This window comes from Dasypus novemcinctus, chromosome 6, assembly GCF_030445035.2.
Source record: "Dasypus novemcinctus isolate mDasNov1 chromosome 6, mDasNov1.1.hap2, whole genome shotgun sequence".
Taxonomy (NCBI): domain Eukaryota; kingdom Metazoa; phylum Chordata; class Mammalia; order Cingulata; family Dasypodidae; genus Dasypus; species Dasypus novemcinctus.
In genome coordinates this window covers 11,615,550-11,638,028 of record NC_080678.1, presented here as the reverse complement: position 1 = coordinate 11,638,028, position 22,479 = coordinate 11,615,550, and the positions used below count along the sequence as shown (strand labels likewise).

The 22,479-nt window shown below is 38.1% G+C and overlaps 1 protein-coding gene across 3 annotated transcripts in view; it reads left to right on the top strand.

Annotated features, from left to right (window-relative positions):
* Positions 1-825: 825 nt before the first annotated feature.
* Positions 826-22,479, top strand: part of EDRF1 (erythroid differentiation regulatory factor 1) — a 43,427-nt gene continuing 21,773 nt past the window's right edge. The window contains exons 1-15 of one of the 3 annotated variants that reach the window (XM_058298164.2): positions 1,232-1,513; positions 2,661-2,869; positions 5,350-5,416; positions 6,027-6,152; positions 7,205-7,329; positions 7,573-7,729; positions 10,848-10,949; positions 11,223-11,344; positions 12,057-12,168; positions 15,297-15,444; positions 15,522-15,630; positions 15,924-16,035; positions 17,535-17,795; positions 21,032-21,103; positions 21,635-21,785. In XM_058298164.2, coding sequence (XP_058154147.1) covers positions 1,406-1,513; positions 2,661-2,869; positions 5,350-5,416; positions 6,027-6,152; positions 7,205-7,329; positions 7,573-7,729; positions 10,848-10,949; positions 11,223-11,344; positions 12,057-12,168; positions 15,297-15,444; positions 15,522-15,630; positions 15,924-16,035; positions 17,535-17,795; positions 21,032-21,103; positions 21,635-21,785 — 1,981 coding nt within the window. In that variant the 5' untranslated portion in view covers positions 1,232-1,405. Of the gene's footprint in view, positions 1,514-2,660; positions 2,870-5,349; positions 5,417-6,026; positions 6,153-7,204; positions 7,330-7,572; positions 7,730-10,847; positions 10,950-11,222; positions 11,345-12,056; positions 12,169-15,296; positions 15,445-15,521; positions 15,631-15,923; positions 16,036-17,534; positions 17,796-21,031; positions 21,104-21,634; positions 21,786-22,479 lie in introns of all 3 variants that reach the window. The other 2 variants (XR_011648977.1, XM_058298165.2) reach the window with 2 other exon arrangements.

Here is a 22,479-nt window from a genome sequence, read left to right as displayed (position 1 = left end):
GCCCTGCCACACAGGGGTGTCCCACGCCTAGGGGAGCCCCATGCACAAGGAGGGCATCCCGTAAGGAGAGTCATCCTGTGCAAAAAAGTGCAGCCTGCCCAGGAGTGGTGCCACACACAGTAAGAGCTGATGCAAGATGACAGCAAAAAGAGACACAGATTCCTGGCACCACTGACAAGAATACAAGTGGACACAGAAGAACACACAGGTAATGGACACAGAGAGCAGACAACTGGGGGAGGGGGGGAAGGGGAGGGAAATAAATAAAAAATAAATCTTTAAAAAATATTTACATCAGATGTAACTTACAATTTGAGATAGTAAATTTTTTTAAATCTTTCAACGATTTACTACAAACCAGAAAACTTTATCCCCCCAAAATATATTTTTATGAGGTATGTGGCTGCATTTAACAGTTTGATATGCTATTGGTGTGAAGGCCTAAGGAAAGAAAGGCTTGGACCAGGGAAGGTTTAAGACGGCCCTGACTGTTCCCTCCAAGGCATTGGCATCATCTCCTGGCAGCTCGTTAAAACACAGACTCTCAGCCCAGCCCACACCTACTGAATCAGAATCTGCATCTTAATCACATCCCCAGGTGCTTCCCACAGACTTAAGCCTTCGCGAAGCCCCCGGAGGACCCTCTGTTAGGTCCCTGGGGACTGACGAATAGGTCTCAGAAGATGGTCCACGAACCACCGAGCGGCAAACTCCAATGCTTTCAAAACCCTGGTCGGGTGCCACCTCTTTCGAAATTCATTCTTGCAGCAAAAACCGAGGTCGCGTCTGCTCCTTTCCTCGACTCTCGGGTCCACGCCAGGCACTGTGACGCCGGGAAGAGGACGCCGGTCAGACACCCTCACCGGGGCAGCCTTTCCATTCTTGAACCTCAGGGCGCCCGTTTGTCGAACCAGGGGCATTTGAGATTGTGGAGGAAGGCGTTCTACCACTTCATTGATTTACTCAACACCGAGCCGCCCACTACTCTGAGAGCGGCATTTCCCCGCCCACGCAGGGAGGGCTCCGCCGGCTTTCACTTTCGCCAAAACACACGTCCGGAGAACTATTGGCCAACAAAGAAAGACAAGCAGGGCAATAAGAACGCCACCTGACATTCAGATCCCGCGAGAAGTGGTAGGGCGCCTCGAGGCGCAGGCGCACCACAGCTCCCACCCCGCCCACCCGCCGCAAAGAAGGTTATACTCTCAGAGAGAGGCGGGGCCGGGCTTCCGGGACAAAGGTCGCGAGATTTGATTTGCGTCACCACAATTCCTTCCTGTCAGGCGCCGGAAGTGCAGTCTGCCGAGGGTCTCCTGCGCTTCTTTTGCTGAAGCTGCCTTGCAGCTGGGCCGGGCTCTTGCCCGTCGCTGCTGCGGTGTACTTTCGCCTGCTCTGAACTGAGGTGATGGGGGATACTAAGGAGGTCGGGGCCGAAGCTCCGCCAGCCGGGGCAGATGTGCGGGGAAATCTCAGCCTTCTGCCCCAGGGAGAGTCCGAGGAACATTCTGCACAGGTGAGTCCTCCGCGGGGAGGGATCGGCCAGGGGTCCCGGAGCTGCCCGGCTCTTCAGGGGAGGCATGTCACGGTTCCCGGCAGCTTCTTACTCCTCTCGCAACCCCTTGCCAGCCCCAGGAACAGGGAGTGGAAGTCTGGGTGCCCGTCGTCAGGTTTTTATCTGAAGCATTTTGGCTTCCCACTAGGTGGTAAGCGACAGGCGAGTTAGACACGATCTCTGATCTCAGGGAGCGTACACAAGTAAATGTACGGTTCCAAAACAGGGCACTGTCGGGCAAAGCTGGAGGGAAGAGAGTGTGTGCTAGGGAGAGGCTTGCCGGCTTTGTGATTACGAGCAGACTCTTGAAGGGTGCAGAGAGTTTGCCAGGCCAAAAGAAGGTTGGAAAGTGAACCCAGACAACAGCCGCTTAGGGGTGTGCAAGTGAATGCCTTACTCTGGAGTTAGTATTTGTGTAATGAACTTACAAGTCAATTGCTGAATACTTGCTTGAAAACAAGAAAGCCCCGGATACCTTAATACAGACCTTAAAAAAAAAAAAGTGTATATTATTGAAGTCAAAATGCAGTTTCTTTAATATTCACCAGAGGCTTTATTAAACTCAGCCTTTAAATAACAACACTTTTTTTTTTTAGGAAGTACTGGGGTTTGAACCCAGGATCTCGTACATGGGAAGCAGGTGCTCAATCACTGAGCTACATCTGCTCCCCAATGAAAGTTGGGTTTTATTTGTTTGGGTTTTTTTTTTAAAGGTACTGGGAATGGGACCCAGGACCCCGTACATAGGAAGCAGGCACTCAACCACTTGAGCAGCATCAGCTCCCAACATAACACTTCTGACTGCTTGGTTTCTGCTACCATGCTTTATGTGAATACATTTTTTTATAGTAGATTGGTTGGCCTGTTTCCTGGCTGATGACCATAATTATCATACTCCTTGGGTCATCGTTTTTCTTTGAAATTATGTGGAAAGGAACTACAAGCAAATGTGATGTTGCAATACATTTATTAAGGGTCTTAGTAATATGCAGCATATGCTCCTTACTGAGTCTGATGTGGTGGAGTTTTCTTGTTTTTGTTTTATAATAAAGATGGGATTTTCATCCCTAGTAATGGTCATTAACATTTCACTCAATGTTTTACTTAGAGAACAGCTTTATTTCTTGGCGGCAGTGAAGTGAAGAGCCGAGCCGTGGTGAAGTACTCTTCAGCCCCTCCTCGGACAGCATTTGCCCGCCTTGAAGAGAAAACGGACTTGAAACTCCCACCTGCCAACTGGCTACGGGAAAGTGCCAAACTAGGGCCTGCAGGAACTACCATTCTTGGCAATAGTAAGAAAAGCAAGCCATTTTCAAGGTAGATATTAATCGATGTCATTTTTACCTTCCCTTCCATTTTCACTAAAACTTTAATACTTGTTTTTTTAGTTTAATTTTGACCATTGTCAACTTGTTGAAAATTTTCATTTGAGAAATGTCACATTTGATTTTCAAAGTCCTTTTTTCTCCCTGATAGTAGATGATAACATGAAGATATTAGTTGCATGTTTTTCTTGTTTCGAGACTGTATGTAATTAAGAAAGCTGGAGTTTTGATCATTAAAATTCAATCAGCTGTTTTATTTTTAGCTATTTTAGATACCTTTTGAATATGTAACTATAAAGAATCATGGTGATACATGCAGAGGAAAAGCCTTAACATTGGTCGCCTATTCTATGGAGTTTTTCATTAAATGGTGGTGGATTGTCTGGTCTGGAAAATCCTAATGTAGGAAACTCAACATACTGGGTGATGTACACACCTGACTTTGACACTTTCTAGAAATTCTTCTGGAATATTTGGAGTTGAGAATGTAGCCTGGCAACTTAGAGACCACATAAAGTATGGGGATCTCTTTTTTTTTCTCCTTTTAGTGACTGAGCCTAAAACATTTTCACAGAAGATACAGCAAGAACTATAAGTTCATCAGTACTTTGAAAGCCATACTGCTTAGAAATTACACTAAGAAAGTAATGCCTCAGAAGTTAAAAAGTTGAATTTACCACATTTTGTTTGTACTAATAAAAAGTTAGAAACTTAAATGTTTTAGAAGAATGACTTAACAAATTATGGTATATCAACACAGTTAAATGTTATGAGGTGATTTAAATGGTAATTATGATTACTGTATAGAAACACTGTGCTAAATACTTTACATGCTTATTGCATTTAATTCTTCCATCAATCCTTTGAGGTAGGTACTGCTAACTATTTTGTATATTAGAAAACTGAAGCTTAGAAAGGTTAAATAAATTGTCTAGACCACATGGTATCATAGGCACATGCTTTGAAGTTAAAAAGTCCTGCGTGAGTAATCCTGACTTTGCCACTTACTGACTAGAAAATGTGACATCACCACCTTTTAGAGTTTTGGTCTATTTGGATGTGCCTCAATTAGTTCCTGACACAAGTTGGGTGCTCAGATTTTGTTTTTTATGTTCTTTTTCTGGCTATTTGGTGTGAGGAACATATATATATTTAAAAGAGTAATAATGGATATCACTACTAATACAATCCCCAAAACTAAAATCCTGGTGGTTTTCCTCTTTCTCGTCTTCTTACCACTCTACCTGTAACAGTCAGGGTTCCCAACAGATAAATATACATACATATATATTTTACAGACATATATATGAATTATAAGAAGAGGTTTCTTATAAGTAATAGGCTTGCACAATTGTAGGGGCTGTCAAGTCTGCATTCTAGAGTGATTTGAAGTCTAAGTGAATTTCCTAGGGGAAGCTGGCAGTTTGGAAATTGAGAGGCATGGAGGGTGGAGTCTTGAGGCAGAATTCCTTCTGATCCCTGGAACCCTCTGTTCTTGCTCTTCGGGCCTCTGACTGATTGAATGAGACCCACCCTCATTAGTGAGGGTTAGCTCCTTAAAGTCCATGGTTTGTAGATGATAATCCCACCTATGAAATGCCTCCACAAAAACAGCTAGGTTAGTGTTGAACCAAACAGCAAAACGTTATTACGGAGCCAAGTTGACACATAAAATCATCACACCACCTGAAAAAAACAAATCTTGAACCTGGCTGTTTTCTCTTGGAGATTTTTTGGGGCTTAGTGATTCTAAAAAATAATTGTTAATGTTTCCTACTAATTGCTTCTGTTGATTACTGCTGTATTTCACCAAATGTAAGATGCCATTGGGAAGCGGACTTAGCCCAGTGGTTAGGGTGTCCGTCTGCCACATGGGAGGTCCGCGGTTCAAACCCCGGGCCTCCTTGACCGGTGTGGAGCTCGCCCACGCACAGTGCTGATGTGCGCAAGGAGTGCCCTGCCACGCAGGGGTGTCCCCCACGTAAGGGGAGTCCCACGCACAAGGAGTGCGCCCCATAAGGAGAGCCGCCCAGCGCGAAAGAAAGTGCATCCTGCCCAGGAATGGCCCACACACACAGAGAGCTGACACAGCAAGATGACACAACAAAAAGAAACAGATTCCCAGTGTCACTGATAAGGATAGAATCGGTCACAGTAGAACACACAGCAAATGAACATGGAGAGCACACAACTGGGGGGGGAGAAATAAAATAAAATAAATAATAAAACAAATAGCTTCTTTAAAAAAAAATTAAAAAAAAAAAAGATGCCATTGATTTTAAGACACACCGTTATTTTATGTACCAATAAGACAGAAAAAATAACCAACTCTAATGGTGAAAAGCATCCTGATTTCAGAGAAGCTAAAATATGGAAAAATATAGTAAAGTAATGAAATATAGTATGCTTTATTTAAACTACTTGCATTTTGAATGTGACCTTTTAACCCATGGCTTTTTTTCCTTCTATTAGTTTTGGTATGGCTTATGACTTTATTGATTCAGTTGGAAATGATGTGGATGTTGTCTCTGACTCTGAAGTAAGTATTACTACTTAATGTAATTCTGGGGGTATTTTTATGCTAGATGTTCTGTGCCATGCTCTGTTTTGTATAAACTAATAGTCTTAGTAAAATTAGTGATTAAGGTAAAACCATCTGATTATTAAATACTTTTTTTGTTATTAAAAGCAATACTTTTTACCACATCTCTTTTTCTTGAGGAAGGAACAACCCCAAACTATATTGTTATTTATCCTTTTATAGGAAAAATCAAAACTGATGATAATGTTTGGGTTTGCTCTATATATTCCTAGATGAGAATTGGAAATGATGCTTCTCTTAAAGTCTCGAAAGCCCAGGTCATTGCAACAGTATGACTCACATACATTTAATTTTAGGAAATTCTATCACATAAAAATGAATGCTTGACTGTCACTTACACTAGCATAGTGTTATTTATAGTGTGTTAGTGGTTCTTGTTTCAGAGCTCTGTCTTCCATGTGTTTATTTGTAGCTCTTTGTTGTACAATTTATATATAACCTTAAATAATGTTAAATATGCTTGAAAATTCTGAAGCTGAAATGTGAAAGATGACAAATCATAGTATAAAGGTCTTTCTAAACTATTTTTCCTCTTAATTTTTTAAAGAACATAAAAAAGCTCCTGAAGATTCCCTACAGCAAGTCCCACGTAAGCATGGCAGTACATCGCATTGGAAGGACTCTCTTATTAGATGAGTTAGATATTCAAGAACTCTTCATGAGATCGTCTCAGGTAATACTTTCTGTGAAGACCAACCAGGAAAGCTTAATTCTTACAATTTAAGAACAGTAAAAATAAGAGTTTATTTTAAAGAAAAGCCAAAGTGGAAAAACAGTTGGGTAATTTAGTAATCAAGAAATGAGAGGTTGTACTGAAGATAATGCTTTAATAAAGAAAAAATAGGGGAGAGAGTGAGAATAAGGAAGAAAATTACATTCTGGATACTAAATACCAGGATTCTTATAAGGAAAAGGGTGAAGTGAAGAAAGTTGAGAAAAATCTGTAAAATTTAGGGAATTAGTTGAATGAATTTTTGAATGTCTTTTGTCTCTATTAAAGAGATCTTCTTAAAATATGGATGTTGGGAAATGTGAAAAATGTTCAAAGTTGTTCCTAAGAATAAATTGCTTTTGGAATTAATTGATTGTCTTAAACTGTATGTTGGTAAAGGATTATTCCTTCCCCCCATAATGTCGAGGATTGATACTTTGGTAAAATACAGTAATAATCTTGGAGTGATGTAAAGTTTCCTAGTACTTACTCTCCATTTCCTTGTCTTGGCATAGTAACAAAACGTTCATGGGTCCTGCCAGTCCATAGGCCACTCTTCAAAGGTTATTCTTATAATGCTTTGATAAAGGAAAATCAGTTACAGTTATTTAAATTGACATTTAAAATAAATACCACGAGCAGTGCAGTCTATAAGTTATGTGCTAGGCATTGGGTCAGTCTTGGAACGTGGCAAGGAGTAAACTGCAGTCCTTGCTTCTTAGCAGCTTCTAGGTTTGGGGTTATAAACACAATCATTTCAATACTGTGGGCATAGTGGGCCTTATTCCATGAAAATGTTACAGAGAATGGTCACCTCTCTCAACGTGGGGAGTCGAGGAGGACAGGGAGGTTGTCCAAAAGAGGTGGCATGACATTGAATCTAGAAAGATGCTTGTTGTATGAGTGTGTGTTTATGAAACATTCAAAAACTAAAGAGTCTTTCCTGCAGAAGAGAAATTGGTAACAAATTGTTTTAACTGTACGTTGTATTTATTTGATAATTTGTTATTCAGACTGGTGATTGGACATGGTTAAAAGAGTTTTATCAAAGGCTTATTGACCAGAAGTGGCAGAGGAAGAAGAAGAGTAAAGAGCACTGGTATCAGAAGGCTATTCTTTCCAAGTTTTTATATTACAGGTACTTTGCTGCTTGTTTATCTTCAGAGGAAAAGTGAAATTCTGATCTAAAATTTAGTTTGAAGCTAGTAAAGTAATAATTTAAGTTTTTCCACTGAAATATTCTTAAAATGTGTCTTATATTCCTTTTTCCAAGATGTTTGCTTGATCACAGAATCTAGTTTGTGAAAACTGGCAGACTGTTTTATATATATATAATTAACTTTAGGAACAATTTGATGTTTTTTATTTCTGACTTGGCCAGTATCAATGGTGATGGAGCTGCTCAGCCCGTGCCATCTGCTGCAGAACAGCAGGACTCATCCAGTTCAAATCAGACAAATGACTCGGAAGGGGCTTCATGGCCTGCCCCTTTTGAAATGCCTTCTTCAGTTTCTGAAGATCCCAGTGCTTCTAATCAGGTTAGTTAGTACGTAAATGATAATCCATTAAACTCATTAATAAGCCAAAATCAATTATTTTGTTAATAAAAATAAATAGGAATAAAAAATACTCCATTAATTTACTTCTCACAATTAAGGAAAATTTTTTCTTTAGTAAGGTTTTCACCAGCATTTAAAGTACTTTACTAATATACTTATCAATACTGATTATCCCCTTAAAGTTGTAAGAGTATTCTATATAACACAGCAGTATAGTAGATTTTTTTTTTTTTAAGATTTATTTATTTATTTAATTCCTCCCCATCCCCCGGTTGTCTGTTCTGTGTCTATTTGCTGCGTCTTGTTTCTTTGTCTGCTTCTGTTGTCGTCAGCACATGGGAAGTGTGGGCGGCGCCATTCCTGGGCAGGCTGCACTTTCTTTTCGCGCTGGGCGGCTCTCCTTACCGGACGCGCTCCCTGCGCATGGGGCTCCCCCATGCGGGGGACACGCCTGCGTGTCAGGGCACTCCTTGCGCGCATCAGCACTGCGCATGGGCCAGCTCCACACGGGTCAAGGAGGCCTGGGGTTTGAACCACGGACCTCCCATGTGGCAGACGGACACCCTAACCACTGGGCCAAGTCCGTTTCCCTATAGTAGATTTTAACTTTAGTATATAGTCCGTCTTCACATTGAGACTTACCAGCCTGTTTGTTTGTTACTTAAATACTTTCTTACATTTTAGTCACTTTGTTAGACCTAAAATAGCCCTTAAGATTTTCTGGATGAAATTCCTGAATTACTTAGCTCATGTTTATGTGATAAAAATCTTAGAAGGAAAGAGAGGGTGGAATATATTATCTATTTTGTCTCCTGTCCTCTTGATTTCTTCTTCTTATTTTTGTCCTTATTGTGTCTACCAAAGAATAAAATAACTCCATAGATGTGAATTGTGGCATGTCTGTTTTCAGGAAAATTTGACAAACCCAAAGAAGATAAAAATTAAGATCTTTCATTTGGCAAATCTTGTTTTTTCAAATTCTTCTCTTTGTTCTCACATATTAACCACTATTTGACCAGATTGTTTTTATCTTCATAAATTGTACATTACTGGAAACAGTTGCCCTTAACTTTAGTTTTAGTAGATTATAAGATAGAGAAATATTCTCATAGAACTACGTAATGAATTTACATTTTTTTCGAGGTAGGGAAACTATAATGAAAAGGAACTCTACATAGTAGAAACCACCAAGGGGTGGGAATGTATTATCGAGAAGGGACATGGTGGACGCTGGGGTGCTAGCCGTGTTCCATATTGTGACTTGGGTAATGGGTATGTGGGTAATTTACTTTGTAATCAGTCATTATACCATATATGTTTGTTTTATGCATCTTCCTGTATGTAATTGTATTTCACTAAAGGAGTTTTAAAGACTTCATTTAGTATCCCTTACCAAAAGGGTCGTATAATAGAAGTATTCTTTCTGTATATTTCATCTTTTTCCTGTCCTTATCCATTTGTCCTTGCCACTGGCTTATGAGTTAGGAAAAATCGTGGTGCCTTTTGAGAATTTGTAGTCTTGGATATGAAGAAGCAAGCTGGCATTATTTAGTATCTCCTGTGTAATATATTTTCATATATGTGTACATAAACTTTTTTTCCTTCGTTGGTTCTATCATGTGTATAAATGTTGATGGTATTATTTTACAAATAAGTAAACTAAAGTTCATAAAACACAGGTGTTTATCTATGGACATGTAGCTGATGAAGCCCAAGCAAGGGTTTAAACCCAGATCTTTCTCACTTAAGACACCTGTTCTTATAGCAGAACTCCAACTGTATACACTTTACACAGATTTAGGCGGGCCTTATAAGCAGATTGTATTAGCAACAGCTTCCTCCTAAGAGCTAGCTTGCCATAAAAATAATCTTTTACATATTACACTTTGTCTAAATTTCCCCATTTAGAGACGTATTTTTGTTTGCAAGCTATCACCACACAATTCTGGGTCTCAGAAATAAAACGTCTAGTTTGAGACCTGTGGTTAAGCAGTAAGTGTAGAGGTTGAGGAGGTATCTTTGGTATAATCTTGAGTCAGATATTTATTGAGAACACTAATACAGAATCTAAGCTCCCACAAAAGCAACTAGCTGGCAAGTGCGATTCTGGGACTTGGTCCATAGGTTGAGAAATTGTCTGTATAAAGAAATAATTAAGAGTTTGAAGTTCTGTTAGAATTCCTGAGGGAGAACCCAAGATACAGCAAAAATATTCGAGGGGTCCCCTGTGTTTGCAGTCTACTCTTACTGGCGTAGGCAGGTACTGAGCCTATCAGCATATGTTTAGAATGAGAAATAGAATTTCTTGGAGTAAGACACACACACACACACATACACACGCATGCCCTTTGTGGGGTCTATTAGGGCATCGACATTAATGGTTTAATGTGTTTCTTTTTGGCCCCCTTAGGAATTGTGGTATCACTTAATTGCATTTGCCCTAATGGTTGGAAAATCAGTGAACTAGTTTACCCACTGTCAAAAGTCCTCCTTTCTAAGTGTTTTCCAAAATGTAGTCCACTAATGTATTAAGAACAGAAAGTATTCTGAGACTAAATCATTTGGGGAACACCAGATTATTCAGACGTAGATAATTTTCCTAGGAGCTTTTTTATGGTAATAAGCATTGTTACACTCCAAAAGGGGAGTATATAGTAAGTAGCATTTTTCAAACCTGACTCTAGAAAATTTTTACTGAGTATGCCAGAGACTGGTGTTCTGTGAAGCACCTATTAGGAAATGCTAAACCAGGAACCATTATGTTGATGAGTATCTCTTAAAAATATGGTTATGATTTCTTAGGAACTTTTTAATTCAGTCGCGATCCGGTATACTTAAAGAACCATTATTATTCAAATTCACATAGAAAAATGAAAAACTTTGAGAACTTAAAATAATTTTTAATCCTTATCATTTGAGTAAGATCTAAATGTGATTAGCTTATTATAGCCAAAGTAAGCCACCCAAAAATGAGAGGTAATGATTTATATTAGCCCTAATTCACAAAAGTAGGTTTGAGGTGTATGCTTTGAATGTTTAGGCCATTTTTAAGAAATTATGGCAGCAGAATCACTCCTTATCCTTGCACTTTTCACAGGGAAGTGAGCCTCTTGAACCCTCATACATAGTGGGGCATGTGGCCTCAGCACCCAAAGAACAAAACCTGACTCCTTTATTCAATGACGGGGAGAACGGTCAGGTATGCTTTCCATGGTATCCAAGCTGAGACACCTAATCCCCAGTCTGCTTCGTTGTTTCAGAGTTACTCTAGATTGGAATTGGTAGGGGAATAAATCCACTTGATCTTGGAATGGCTTTTTAAATCATCTCTGTGATCTTATAGTTCTTATTTATAGACTTAAATTTACTGCTTCATTTGTCTTTTTCTTTTCCTATTCTTTCTGTTGATCTTGGGGGGAAATTATGGATCTCTTGTTTATTATAATCTTTTCTATTTTACTTTAAATCGAAGGGTCTTAAAAATGATTTTGTCCGGAATATTTTATGGACATTTGAAGATATACATATGTTGGTTGGCTCTAACATGCCTATATTCGGTGGTGGCAGATATCCAGCAGTTAGTTTACGTCTCAGGTAAACTAAAATTGTATCCCTCCTTCATCTTAAATTATTTAAACTCTTCTTTAGAAAGAGTCCCAGCTGCTTTCACTTATCAATTTGGGCATCCTCTTCTTTTTCTAGGTTTCTTCATTCTCCTTCCCCTTCTAGTTGAAATGGCCACAATAAGGAAGGAGCTATTGTAAATATTGAAAGCCCCATAGCTAAGTCTTTTTGCAGGCCTTAATTGAAGGGAGTCACAGGTCTGGTGGACTTATGTCTGAATCTGCTGCTTATGAGAATATAATAGAATTTATTTAATTCCTTAATGAGATGTTTCACCAGCTTCCTGTTAACTAATGGTGAGCATTTTCCTTAATGCTCCAGCTATATTTATTCATATTGACCAATGTGGATTCTGACTTGGGCATCATGTATCATGGTCAGTCTTTCACCTTAAGTTGTTGAGGAGCATGCAATGTGCTCATAGTCTGCTGTGGTCATTTTCCTTCTAGGCTTATTATAAACTCTTCTGGAGATCCAATTAGAAATACACAGTTTACAGAGAGATGTTAAAGATAACACAACCACTGAGCTACATATGCAAAATTATCAGGAAAGAAACCATATACATCATTTTCCATCTAGGGAGAATAGATTAAAGTATTTACATGGGGGGAAAGTCTCAGGTGATTCGTTATGGAACATCTTAATTATATCAAATAACACTAGAAATGTATATTTTTAGGGATAACAACAAACCAATTAATGTGCTAACTGGAATTGACTATTGGTTGGACAACTTGATATGCAATGTGCCAGAGCTCGTGATGTGTTTCCATGTGAATGGAATTGTACAGGTAAGATAAACGTGACTGTTTTCTAACCTTTCAAATGCAAATTGATGCAGAAAATACCCCACAAAGGTTTTTAAGACCCTTAAATATTAAAGTATATTTTTGGGAGGGAAGACAGCAGTGAAAAAACCTGAAATTTGAAGGTTTTTTACATTTAAGTTGGTGATTTTAGAATTCTGGATGTTACAAGAGTGTAATATCATAGGGAATTTATGGGAAGGAAGATCATAAATAGATTAAAACCTACATTTGTAGCCATAGAATTCTAATTCTTTTTTTTTTTTTTTTGAGGTACTGGGGGTTGGGAATTGAACCCAGGGCCTCATGTGGGAAGCTAGTGCTTAACCAATGAGCCACGTCAGCTCCCTTAAGTTGGATTTTTCTTTGGTTTGTTTTTTTTTCGTTTTTAGGAGACATTGGGTACGGTACCTGGGGGCCTCCCATGGTGGAACCAGACACTCAACCATTTGAGCCATATCTGCTTCCCTTATTAATTTTTAATGCAAGGCATCATAGTAATTACCTGAAAGTGTTTATACTGTGGAGGTATTTATTCAATGTACAAATATCGACTAAATATATACAAAGTTTTAGGGGGAGAAAAAGGCCACAGAGAATAGTGCATAAAATAGATAATTAATTTAGCTTGTTCTTCTTGAGCATGTACTATTTATGAGGTGCTTTGTCACCATTATAAATGTTGGGGGAAGTAGAGATAAGGTTTGGTCAGTTTTCAGAAAGACATAATCTAATGAGAAATAAAGATGTGCAAAGAAAAAAAGGAGATAGGTAAGTAAAAGTGTAATATGCACACAGAAGTCTTAATGACCAGAGAAGGGTGAGATTACTTCTGTTTTGCTATGAAAGGCTTCCTAGAAGAAGTGCCATCTTAACTGTCTTGAATGACATGGATTTTAAAAGACTAAAGTTGGTCTGTGAATGGGGAGTGATAATAAATCCCATTAGGTGGATACAGAATTCATGTAGCACAGTTGTTGGGAATAAGGTTAGAAAAGTCACAACCAAATGGTCAGATTTTTGTTTTTAATTTTTTTATTATTTATTTATTTTTGAAAGATACTTAGATTACATAAAATAATACATTTAGGAATATAAGGGATTCCCATATGCTTCACTCACCACACCTCCCACTTTTCCCCACATTAACAACTTCTTTCAATAGTGTGGTATACGTATTACAATTGATGAACACATTTTGGAGCATTGCCACTAAGCATGGATTATAGTTTACATTGTAGTTTACACTCTTTCCCACTCAATTTTGTAGATGATGGCAGGATATATAATGGCCTGTGTCTGTTGTTGCAGTGTCACTCAGGGTAATTCCAAGACCTGAGAATGCCCCCATATTATACTGATGAAGGGTCTTGAATGCTGAGATAAGGAATTTAGAATTGATTCAGTTGGAAATCTGAATCAGAGGTTTTGCACCTGGGGGGTGAAATTTCTTATGTTGGAATATTAATTTGGAGATAGCATGGAGGATAGGCAGGGACGACTTGGAGACAGGAAAGCTGGTACTTTTGCAGGTAGTATAGTGCTCTTATACTACAGAGGAAGTACTGAAAATTGTCTGGTAACAGCGTTTACTGAGTGCTTATTTTGTTCCAGACACTGCTAAGCACATTACATGCATTACCGTATTTGGTCTTAGCTACTTTGTACACTGTTTATCCCCATATGCTGGAAGGAAACTCAGGGTCATGGAACCCAAGTAAGTTGTCCAGGGTCACAGCGTTGAACATGGTGGTGCCGGTATTTGAGTCTAAATCTGGTTGAGGCGTACTTCTAAGAACCCTTATATGCCAACCCAGTGATTCTTAATCTGTTAAAAACTATTCTTGCTTGGGCCCCCAGTATTCTAGAATTTGTGCATTTATCTTTTTAGAAAGCTTTGTAGATGATTCTGATTTGTGCACTCTATTGAGAACCACTGTTATAATATCAATTTAAGTGGCAGCACTTAGAGAAAATGGGGTGGGGGGGACATGGTGTGAGATGTTGTGGAAGTAGAGGGAGGAATAGTTAATGGGAACTCAGGGTTCAGGAACTAGAGTAATGGTTGACTCATTAACTGAAATGGTCATTAAATTGGTTTAGGCAGGGAAGGTGACATTTGTTTTCAGCATGTGTTCAGTTTGAGGAAAGCATAAAAAATGTCCAGTGAGCCTTTTGGAATTGTAGCCATTAGAGGGGCTGGAGCTAGAGAAATAAACTGGGGTACACTCTGTCTTAGATACTGTTAAGAGTTCATCACCAAGGGAATCTTAAGAGCAAATATTGGAGCCTTTCCCCATATGGGTGAAAAGGGGGAACCTTCAGAGAGAGTGAGCAGGAGAACCAGAAAAGTGCAGTATAGAATCTGGGAGGGATGTGTTTTAAGACAGGAGATTATAAACAGCATTGGGGACTTTAGATGAACCAAGAAGGATGATGACCAACTTTAGGTGTCTGTGTTTGGTCTTATCTTACTGATTTGGAGTTTCTAGTCTTTAAATACTTTGGAAAATGTGGTCAGAGGCATTTAGGGAAGTGGGAACGTAAGCCAAGTTAGAAAAAAATATGGAGGCCCTTTAAAAACAGTGGTAGCCATGTCCATGCAGCCTTTTCTCTCAAGCCCCTTTTGCTCTTACTGCTGCCTCCATCCCCTTGTGCTTTATCTCTAAAGGAATAGTCTGTAGCTCAAGGCAAAAGAAAATGTCTAGTGAAAATGCTTTCAGTTGATTTTCTTCCTTTAAGCTACGACCCTAGCTGGGGAAAGCAAGAGGTAGATATGTATATTTTGATAAGGATAGAGTACAAGAAAATATACAATGCAATTTGTTCCATGTAATGTTAGAACAGAAAAAGATCATACTTAAATCTGATTCTAACTTTGGTAAGGATTTTTCCTTCGTGTTTACTCCTGTAAGTAAATCACCATAACTGATGGGGGCAAATCATTTCCTTTGGAATATTAGAGCAGAAAAAAGATTGAAAACCACTGGTTTAAACCCATTTTATGTTGTATAGATCACTTACTGCAGGGTTTATGTATTTGGTTGCTTTTCTTAATAAGAGAAGTGTTGCTGTCTAGGTTTTCTTTTAAGCTGTACTTCTGTGTTTTACAGAAGTATGAAATGATAAAGACAGAAGAGATTCCCAATTTGGAAAACTCTAATTTTTCTACTAAAGTCATAAAAGACATTGCACAGAATATATTATCATTTCTGAAATCTAATTGTACCAAAGAAGGGCATACTTATTGGTTATTTAAAGGTAAGCTAATTCTTAAATGAACAGTAATTGTTTTGGGTAACTATTGAAAAATGAGATGTGTTTGTTTTTCCTTTCAGCAAGTGGCAGTGATATAGTGAAGCTCTACGATCTCACTACTCTTTGTGAAGAAACTGAAGACAAATACCAAAATCCATTCACAATGCCAGTGGCAATTCTTTTATACAAGTGAGTGCTTTAAGATGAAGTAGTCTTATGCATTTTTAAAGCATACAGCTACGTTATCTGAACCAAGACTTTTAAATACTTTTAGATTTTCATAGTTTTAAAATAAAAGTGTGGACTGTACCAAATATTACTCAACTTTACTGTGAAAACATAGTGTAAACTTTATGGGGTAAAGTACAGTATTTAGTTGTTTCTTATACCCCTTGTTCTACTGGAAAGAAGAGAGCATTCCTAGACTTGATTGGCAGAGAATGATGAATGGGACTAAAGTTGGTTTAAACCTTTTTTTTTAGGGTTGCTTGTAACATGATGATGAAGAAGAATCAAAATAAGAAATACTATGGGACTATCAGAACATTGCTCCTTAATTGTGTTAAGTTGTTGGACAAAGGCAGGCATCCTCAGGTACGATTAACTTACGTTCTCTTAAAAAAATTCTAGGGGACTGGATGTAGCTCATTAGTTGAGCACCTGCTTCCCATGTACAAGGTCCTAGATTCAATTTCTGGTACCTCCTGAAAAAAAAAATTTCTAGCATTCCTATAGAAAATTGTTGGTTTAGAAAATAAAGTTTCCTAATTCATATTCTGTAACTGCTCTGTCTGATACAGTAGCCATTTACTACATGTGGCTGTTGAGTACTTGAAATGTGTCTAACCTGAATTAAAATGTGCTATAAGTATAAACTACATATTAAATTTTGAAGATTTAGTGTATGTGTATATATGTATATACATATTACATGTTGAAGTACTTTATATGTGGTAGGTTAAATATATATTAAAATTAATTTCACCAGATTTTACTTTTACTATGGCTACTAAAACATTTAAAATTTTATGTATGACTTACATTTCATTTCTGTTGGACAGTGCTGTTGTATTAATTTATGTTGTATAATTCTAACAAGTTATCTGGTTTTTCTTTATCACTAATAGAAGGTGAAAAACTACCTTTAATCTTTCAATAGATACATTTACATTAATGGACCTTGTTATTTTGTTAGTATAAATAAAGTTCACATTTCAGTATATAAAAGCATCTCTTAAAGTACTCTGTTGTGCTTCCCACAATTTTATACTACCTTTACTCTCAATTTTCTGGATTTCACTGCTGAATTTCTGTATAAAGGTATCCTATTTAAATCAGAAAAGATATGTAATGTATGTATAAAAAAAAAACCCCGAGTTAATTTCGATTGTAGCCACATCCGGTTGGGTATATAGACTATCCTAGAAACCAAACTCACGGAAAAAATTTTCAAACAAAAATGGCAAAACAGTATCTGACTTAAATAATTGCTGATTGAGATGGTGTTGTTTAGTGGAACTTGAATGGTTTATGTGAAAGTTAAAAAAAAGGGTGTTAAGTGTCCTTGATTTCTCTTAATAATACAAGGAGATAAATGGTGACACATAAATGCCAAGTTTACAGTCATCAGGGTAGACTTTGCCCTCATTAGCTTGTGTTTGCTATACACACACCTTGTATAGTAAATAATAGGTGCCTGGTAAAGATAAACTTTCATTAGTTCAGATGTATTTGTAAAGAGAAATTTGAGTTTCTCATTTGATATAGGATTCTATCTATTTTAGTTAGGACCCTACATATAAAAGGTTTTGTCTGTCTTCAGTGAAAACACTTGCCAGTTTTTTGAAAGAGAGCTGGGGATGGAATGTTTTCAGGAAGTAAAGAACATTTCAACCCATGAGGATTTTACAGATCATACCAGGGTATTTGTAACTTTGAATTAGGAAAATTTCTGTGTGTTTTATAGCCTATTTGGTGAAAACGGCCTAGTAGTAGACCTCCTCCCCAAATTTATTGGCACAGTAGTAAAATACATGCCTCTCTAGATTAATTTTGATGAGTTACTTATCCATTTTTTTTTCCATTTTTATAAGATTATTGCTTCAGCTAATTACATGCTTTCAGAACTTTTCCAATTGGATGAACCTAAAAAAGAGGAAAGTTCAGAATCTCCTTTAAATGAGAACTCTGATGAAAGTTACAGTGAAGAAGAGGAGGAAATGGCAGACAGCGATGAAAATGGATCCTATAGTACCAGTTCTGATCCATCGGATGATAACAAAGCAGTTGCTATAATTAAGTCTGTTGGAGAACTGTCAGTTCCAGAAAAATACAAATCCATTCATCAAATCAGAGTAAGCATGTTGGTAAAATGTTATCAATGGAAAAACAAACAGATGCTAATTGAATACAGTTAGCTTGTCAGGCAGTCTCACAAAGTAGCCTTATTTCAATAAATTTTTCATGGTCAAGGGTCTAATAATCCTATAATCCTCAACTTTATGATTTCTAAAACTTGGTTTTGTAATTGTGGCAGAGTAACTGACCTACAGTGGTGGGCTCATTTGTGAACCAGATGTGAACCAATTAATATTTCCTGGGATGGGGGGGAGGGTTCCTTTCCAGTATAGTCATGAGTCATATCCAATCACTGTAGCACTGTAGCACTTCTTTTTTTTTTTTTTTTTAATTATCTCCTCCCACCCCCCTCATTGTTTGCCATCACTGTCTGCTCTCTGTGTCCATTTGCTGTATGCTGTCTGTGTCTGCTTATCTTCTCTTTAGAAGGCACCAGAAACCGAACCGGGACCTCCATGTAGAAGAGAGGCACTCAATCACCTGAGCCACCTAAGCTCTCTTTGTTGTGTCTCGTGTCTTTCCTCTTTGTCTCATTTATTGTGTCATCTTGTTGCATCAGCTCACCACACCTGCCTGCTGCACCAGCTCACCTTCTCATCTTCAGGAGGCACCAGGAACCAAACCCGGGACCTCCCATGTGGTAGGCAGAAGCCCAATTGCTTGAACCACATCTACTTCCGTCACTGTGGCACTTCTTTGTGGGATTTTTCTTTTGTTTTCTTTTCTTTTTTAATTAGAGAAGTTGTGAATTTGCAGTACAGTCATTCATAAAATACAGGATTACACCATCCCACCATCAATACCTTGCTTTGGTGTGGAACTTTTTTTTTAATATTTATTTTTATTTATTTCTCTCCTTACCCCCATCCCCCACCCCCCCCCACCCCCATTGTCTGCTCTCTTGTGTCCTTTTGCTGTGTGTACTTCTGTGTCCCCTTGCATTCTCAATGGTACTAGGAATCAGTGTCTCTTTTTTGTTGCATCATCTTGCATCAGCTTGCATCAGCTTTCTATGTGTGCGGTGCCACTCCTGGGCGGGCTGCACTTTTTTTGTGCGGGACGGCTCTCCTTGTGGGGCGCACTCCTTGCATGTGGGACACCCCTACACAGGCATCCCTGCTAACGTGGCATGGCAGTCCTTGTGCGTGGCAGCACTGTGTGTGGGCCAGCTCACCACACTGGTCAGGAGGCCCTGGGTCCAAACCCTGAACCTCCCATATCGTAGGCGGATGCTCCATCAGTTGAACCACATCTACTTCCCTATGTGGAACATTTGTTACTATTGATGATAGTACTTTTTTATAATTGTACAATTCTTTTTAAAAAAAAAAACCACACAGTAGTTACCTTTGTTACAATTGTTGAAAGTGTATTAAAAATAGTTCTTTGAGGTTTTCATCTTGCTGAGACATAAACTATGGAGGTTGCATGATGAGCAGAGAACCAGAGTGCAGAAGGGGCAGCTTGTTGGGTTACAGTAGAGAGAGGCAGGCACGGGCCCTATGCTGCGTGAGCCATGGTCATGTCAGCTGGGGCCTGGTCAGGGCCAGACGGACCCTGACAGCTTCCTGCCCTTTAGGTTTCTCTTGGTGTGTGTTCTGTTGACTGTTCTCCTGTCATCTATCTTTCTCCAGATATTTAATTCCATTTCAGGTTTCTAAATGATAATTACTTTGCAGTCCTGTCTCTCTGTGATTTGATCCAGATCAGCCTTACGTGACTTGTGGCTGTTCCTGAACTGAAACTCAGTCACATTTACTAATAATCTCTTGGTTTAAGCTCTGAGTTTAACTTTCAGATTAAAACTTATCCAAGTAAGTTTTTGCAAGGACACCTCTCTTTCACCGTACTATATTGCCTGTCTTTCTGAACTTCTCTTCCTTCGTCTTCCCCCTGATTTACCCTAGCCACACTGGCTTTTTTCTTTTCCTCAAATGCATCAAGATTATTCTCAGCTCAGGGCCGTTGCATTTGCTGTTGCTTCTGCCTGGAACTATCTTTCCCCAGATCTTAATCCTTATGTCTTGGTGGAAGGGTTGCTTCCTCAAGGAAACCTTCCCTGACCACTTTAGCCAGAGCATGCTTTCTTCATTCCCTTACCCCTGCATTGCTCTCTTTTTATCTCCTTCCTGGAGTTCACCTGTACCTGAAGTTCCTATTTTTATGTTTGTCTGTATCCCTTCATGAGAATGTAAGCTCCCTGGAGGTATGGCCACTCTTCTTTCGTCTCTGTTGGCTAGAACACACAAGGGTTTCTCACTAACCATTTGTCTAAATGACTTTTCATTGTCCATGTAAATTTCAGTTCATTTTCAGCTTGAACCCCACAGTGTGGAGCAAATATATATATTTCTGGTTATAAATGAAGTTTTTATTGCAAAAGTCATGTGTATTTGGGAAACTGCATTGTAACCCAAGACTTTTCAGTTAGATCATCAGATTTGTATTGGTATGCTTGTATCACTTTTTTACAGAGACAGCACTTTTTTTGAGGATCTGAAGCTCTCAAAAAATGCAGTTGTGTATTCTATATGAACATGTCTTTAGTTAGCTTTGTGGTATGAGAGTTGATGAATTTTTGAAGTACTGAGAATCAGCATAGGCTTCAGAGTCCCAGCTCTATTACTCACTTATGCTGTACTTGAACAAATTACTTAACATCTGTGCCTGCTGCTCTTCTGTACCTGAGAATAGTAATGCTAACCTTACAAGATGCAGTGAAATGAAATGCCTGTCGGAGGCCTTTACTCACAGTAGTCACTTAATAGATGGAGGTTGTTTCTGGTTTTGCTCTTAATTAAGTATATAAATTACAGTGAGAACCTTGGTGATGCTTGTTAACTTACTACTAAATTAATTTTGTTATTTGTGTGTTACCAAGTATCCATGCTAATTAGGAATTGAACTGACCTGTTAGTTGAGGTACACTTTATCTAAAACAGCACTAATATTCTTTTTTATCACAAAAAAATTGTTTTTTTAATTTTACCTACCTAAAGCATCATATATACTGTAAGATTTTTTTGTTAAGCATTTTTTTCGTTAATGTTTCTAACAATTTAACCTGGAACAAAAGCAGTATATAACCTGGGTATCAGATACTTCACTAAGCTGAGTACGTGAACAAATTTCTTAATTATTGATTTGTAGCGCTTTAGTAATTCCCAGGTGAGAGCTGTGGAATTTGTTGTATTGGTAATATGTTAATAATTTTAAATATTTGTTTCTGAAGCCTAGCTGTGCGTTTCCAGTCTGCCATGACACAGAAGAACGCTGTAGGCTTGTACTTAGCTATGTTCTGGAGGTAAGTTTCAATTTAATCTTGAGTAAAATTTGCACTTAATATGCAAATAGCACTTGCTGAGTGGTTTCTGAATGATATTCTGTTGTGATTTTTTTTTCTTAAGCATAAAGTGAAAATCAAATTTATTTTTCCCAAATCTTTCAGATCAAACTTCGTTTTTAAAGTCTGTTTTCAAAATATAAGTTTTGTTGGTATGGGAGTAGTGGGGTGGTTGGATGGGGGGTATACGGGAACCTCTTATGTTTTTTATAATGTAACCTTTTCTGTGATGTATGTATCTTCAAAAAACAATTTACAAAAATGATGGGGATGGGAAAGTGGGGTGTGGGTTATATGGGAACCTCATTTTTTTTTTAATGTAACGTTCTATGTGATCCATTAACTTTAATTTTAAAAGTTTTATTTAAAAATTTAATTTAAAAAAATATATAAGTTTTCCTAAATTTATTCAGTAGTCCAGATACTGCCTTATGTTTGGCTTTCGGTTGACCTTCAGTTAAGTATGTAGTAAATATTTTTCCTTCTTTGAAGGGTTTAAAATCTGTGGATAGCAGCATTAAAAAAGAAAGCGACCTTCCTGCAGCTGATCCCAATACCCCAATCCCATTAAAATATGAAGATGAATCTTCAAGGGGGGCTCCTGAGGGTCTGGAGAAGCAGATGGCCTTGTTTTTGGACAAAAGTAAGTTGAATTGATGTGCAAATAAGGCCTTTACAATAGAATAATATACTGGTGCTTTTATTAACAGCAAATTTATATTAAGGCATCCACTAAAAGGAATTTAGAAAAAGGATATCATGTAAATGAGAAGTACAGGAAATGCCCTTTCATTTCAAATCTAAAACAAAGGAGGATAATTGTGATCCTTTATAGATATTTCTAATAAGAACATAAGGATCCTGATTCTTCCCACTACCCACTGTGGGAACGAGCTCCTTTGGCCTAGAAGGTTCTCCTAAGAAAGCTGCTCCAGTAAAAGCAATAGAGGGCTTAAAATTACAGGCTTAGGAACCAGACTGCCTCGTTTTCAATCGTCAAAGGCTCGTTATATTTTGTACTGCTATGAGTAGAAACATACTTTGGCTGATTCTTCCTTTTTAAGACTCATTTTCTCTCTTCCTAAATTAAGATAACAGTATCCCTTTATAGGATTGTCGTAAGGATTAAATAGGTTAATTAGATAAAGTGTTTAGAACAGTGCATATAATGAGCACCATAGAAGTGTTAGCTCTTGTTACTTGATGGTCCTTGAATAAACTGTGGAAAGTCACTTTTAAGTTCCCTAATTTGTTCTTCAGGAGCATCACTTCATTGTTTTTTGTTTTGTTTTCATCTAAGTTGTATTTCTTTTTCCAACTTTATCCCCTACCACTGC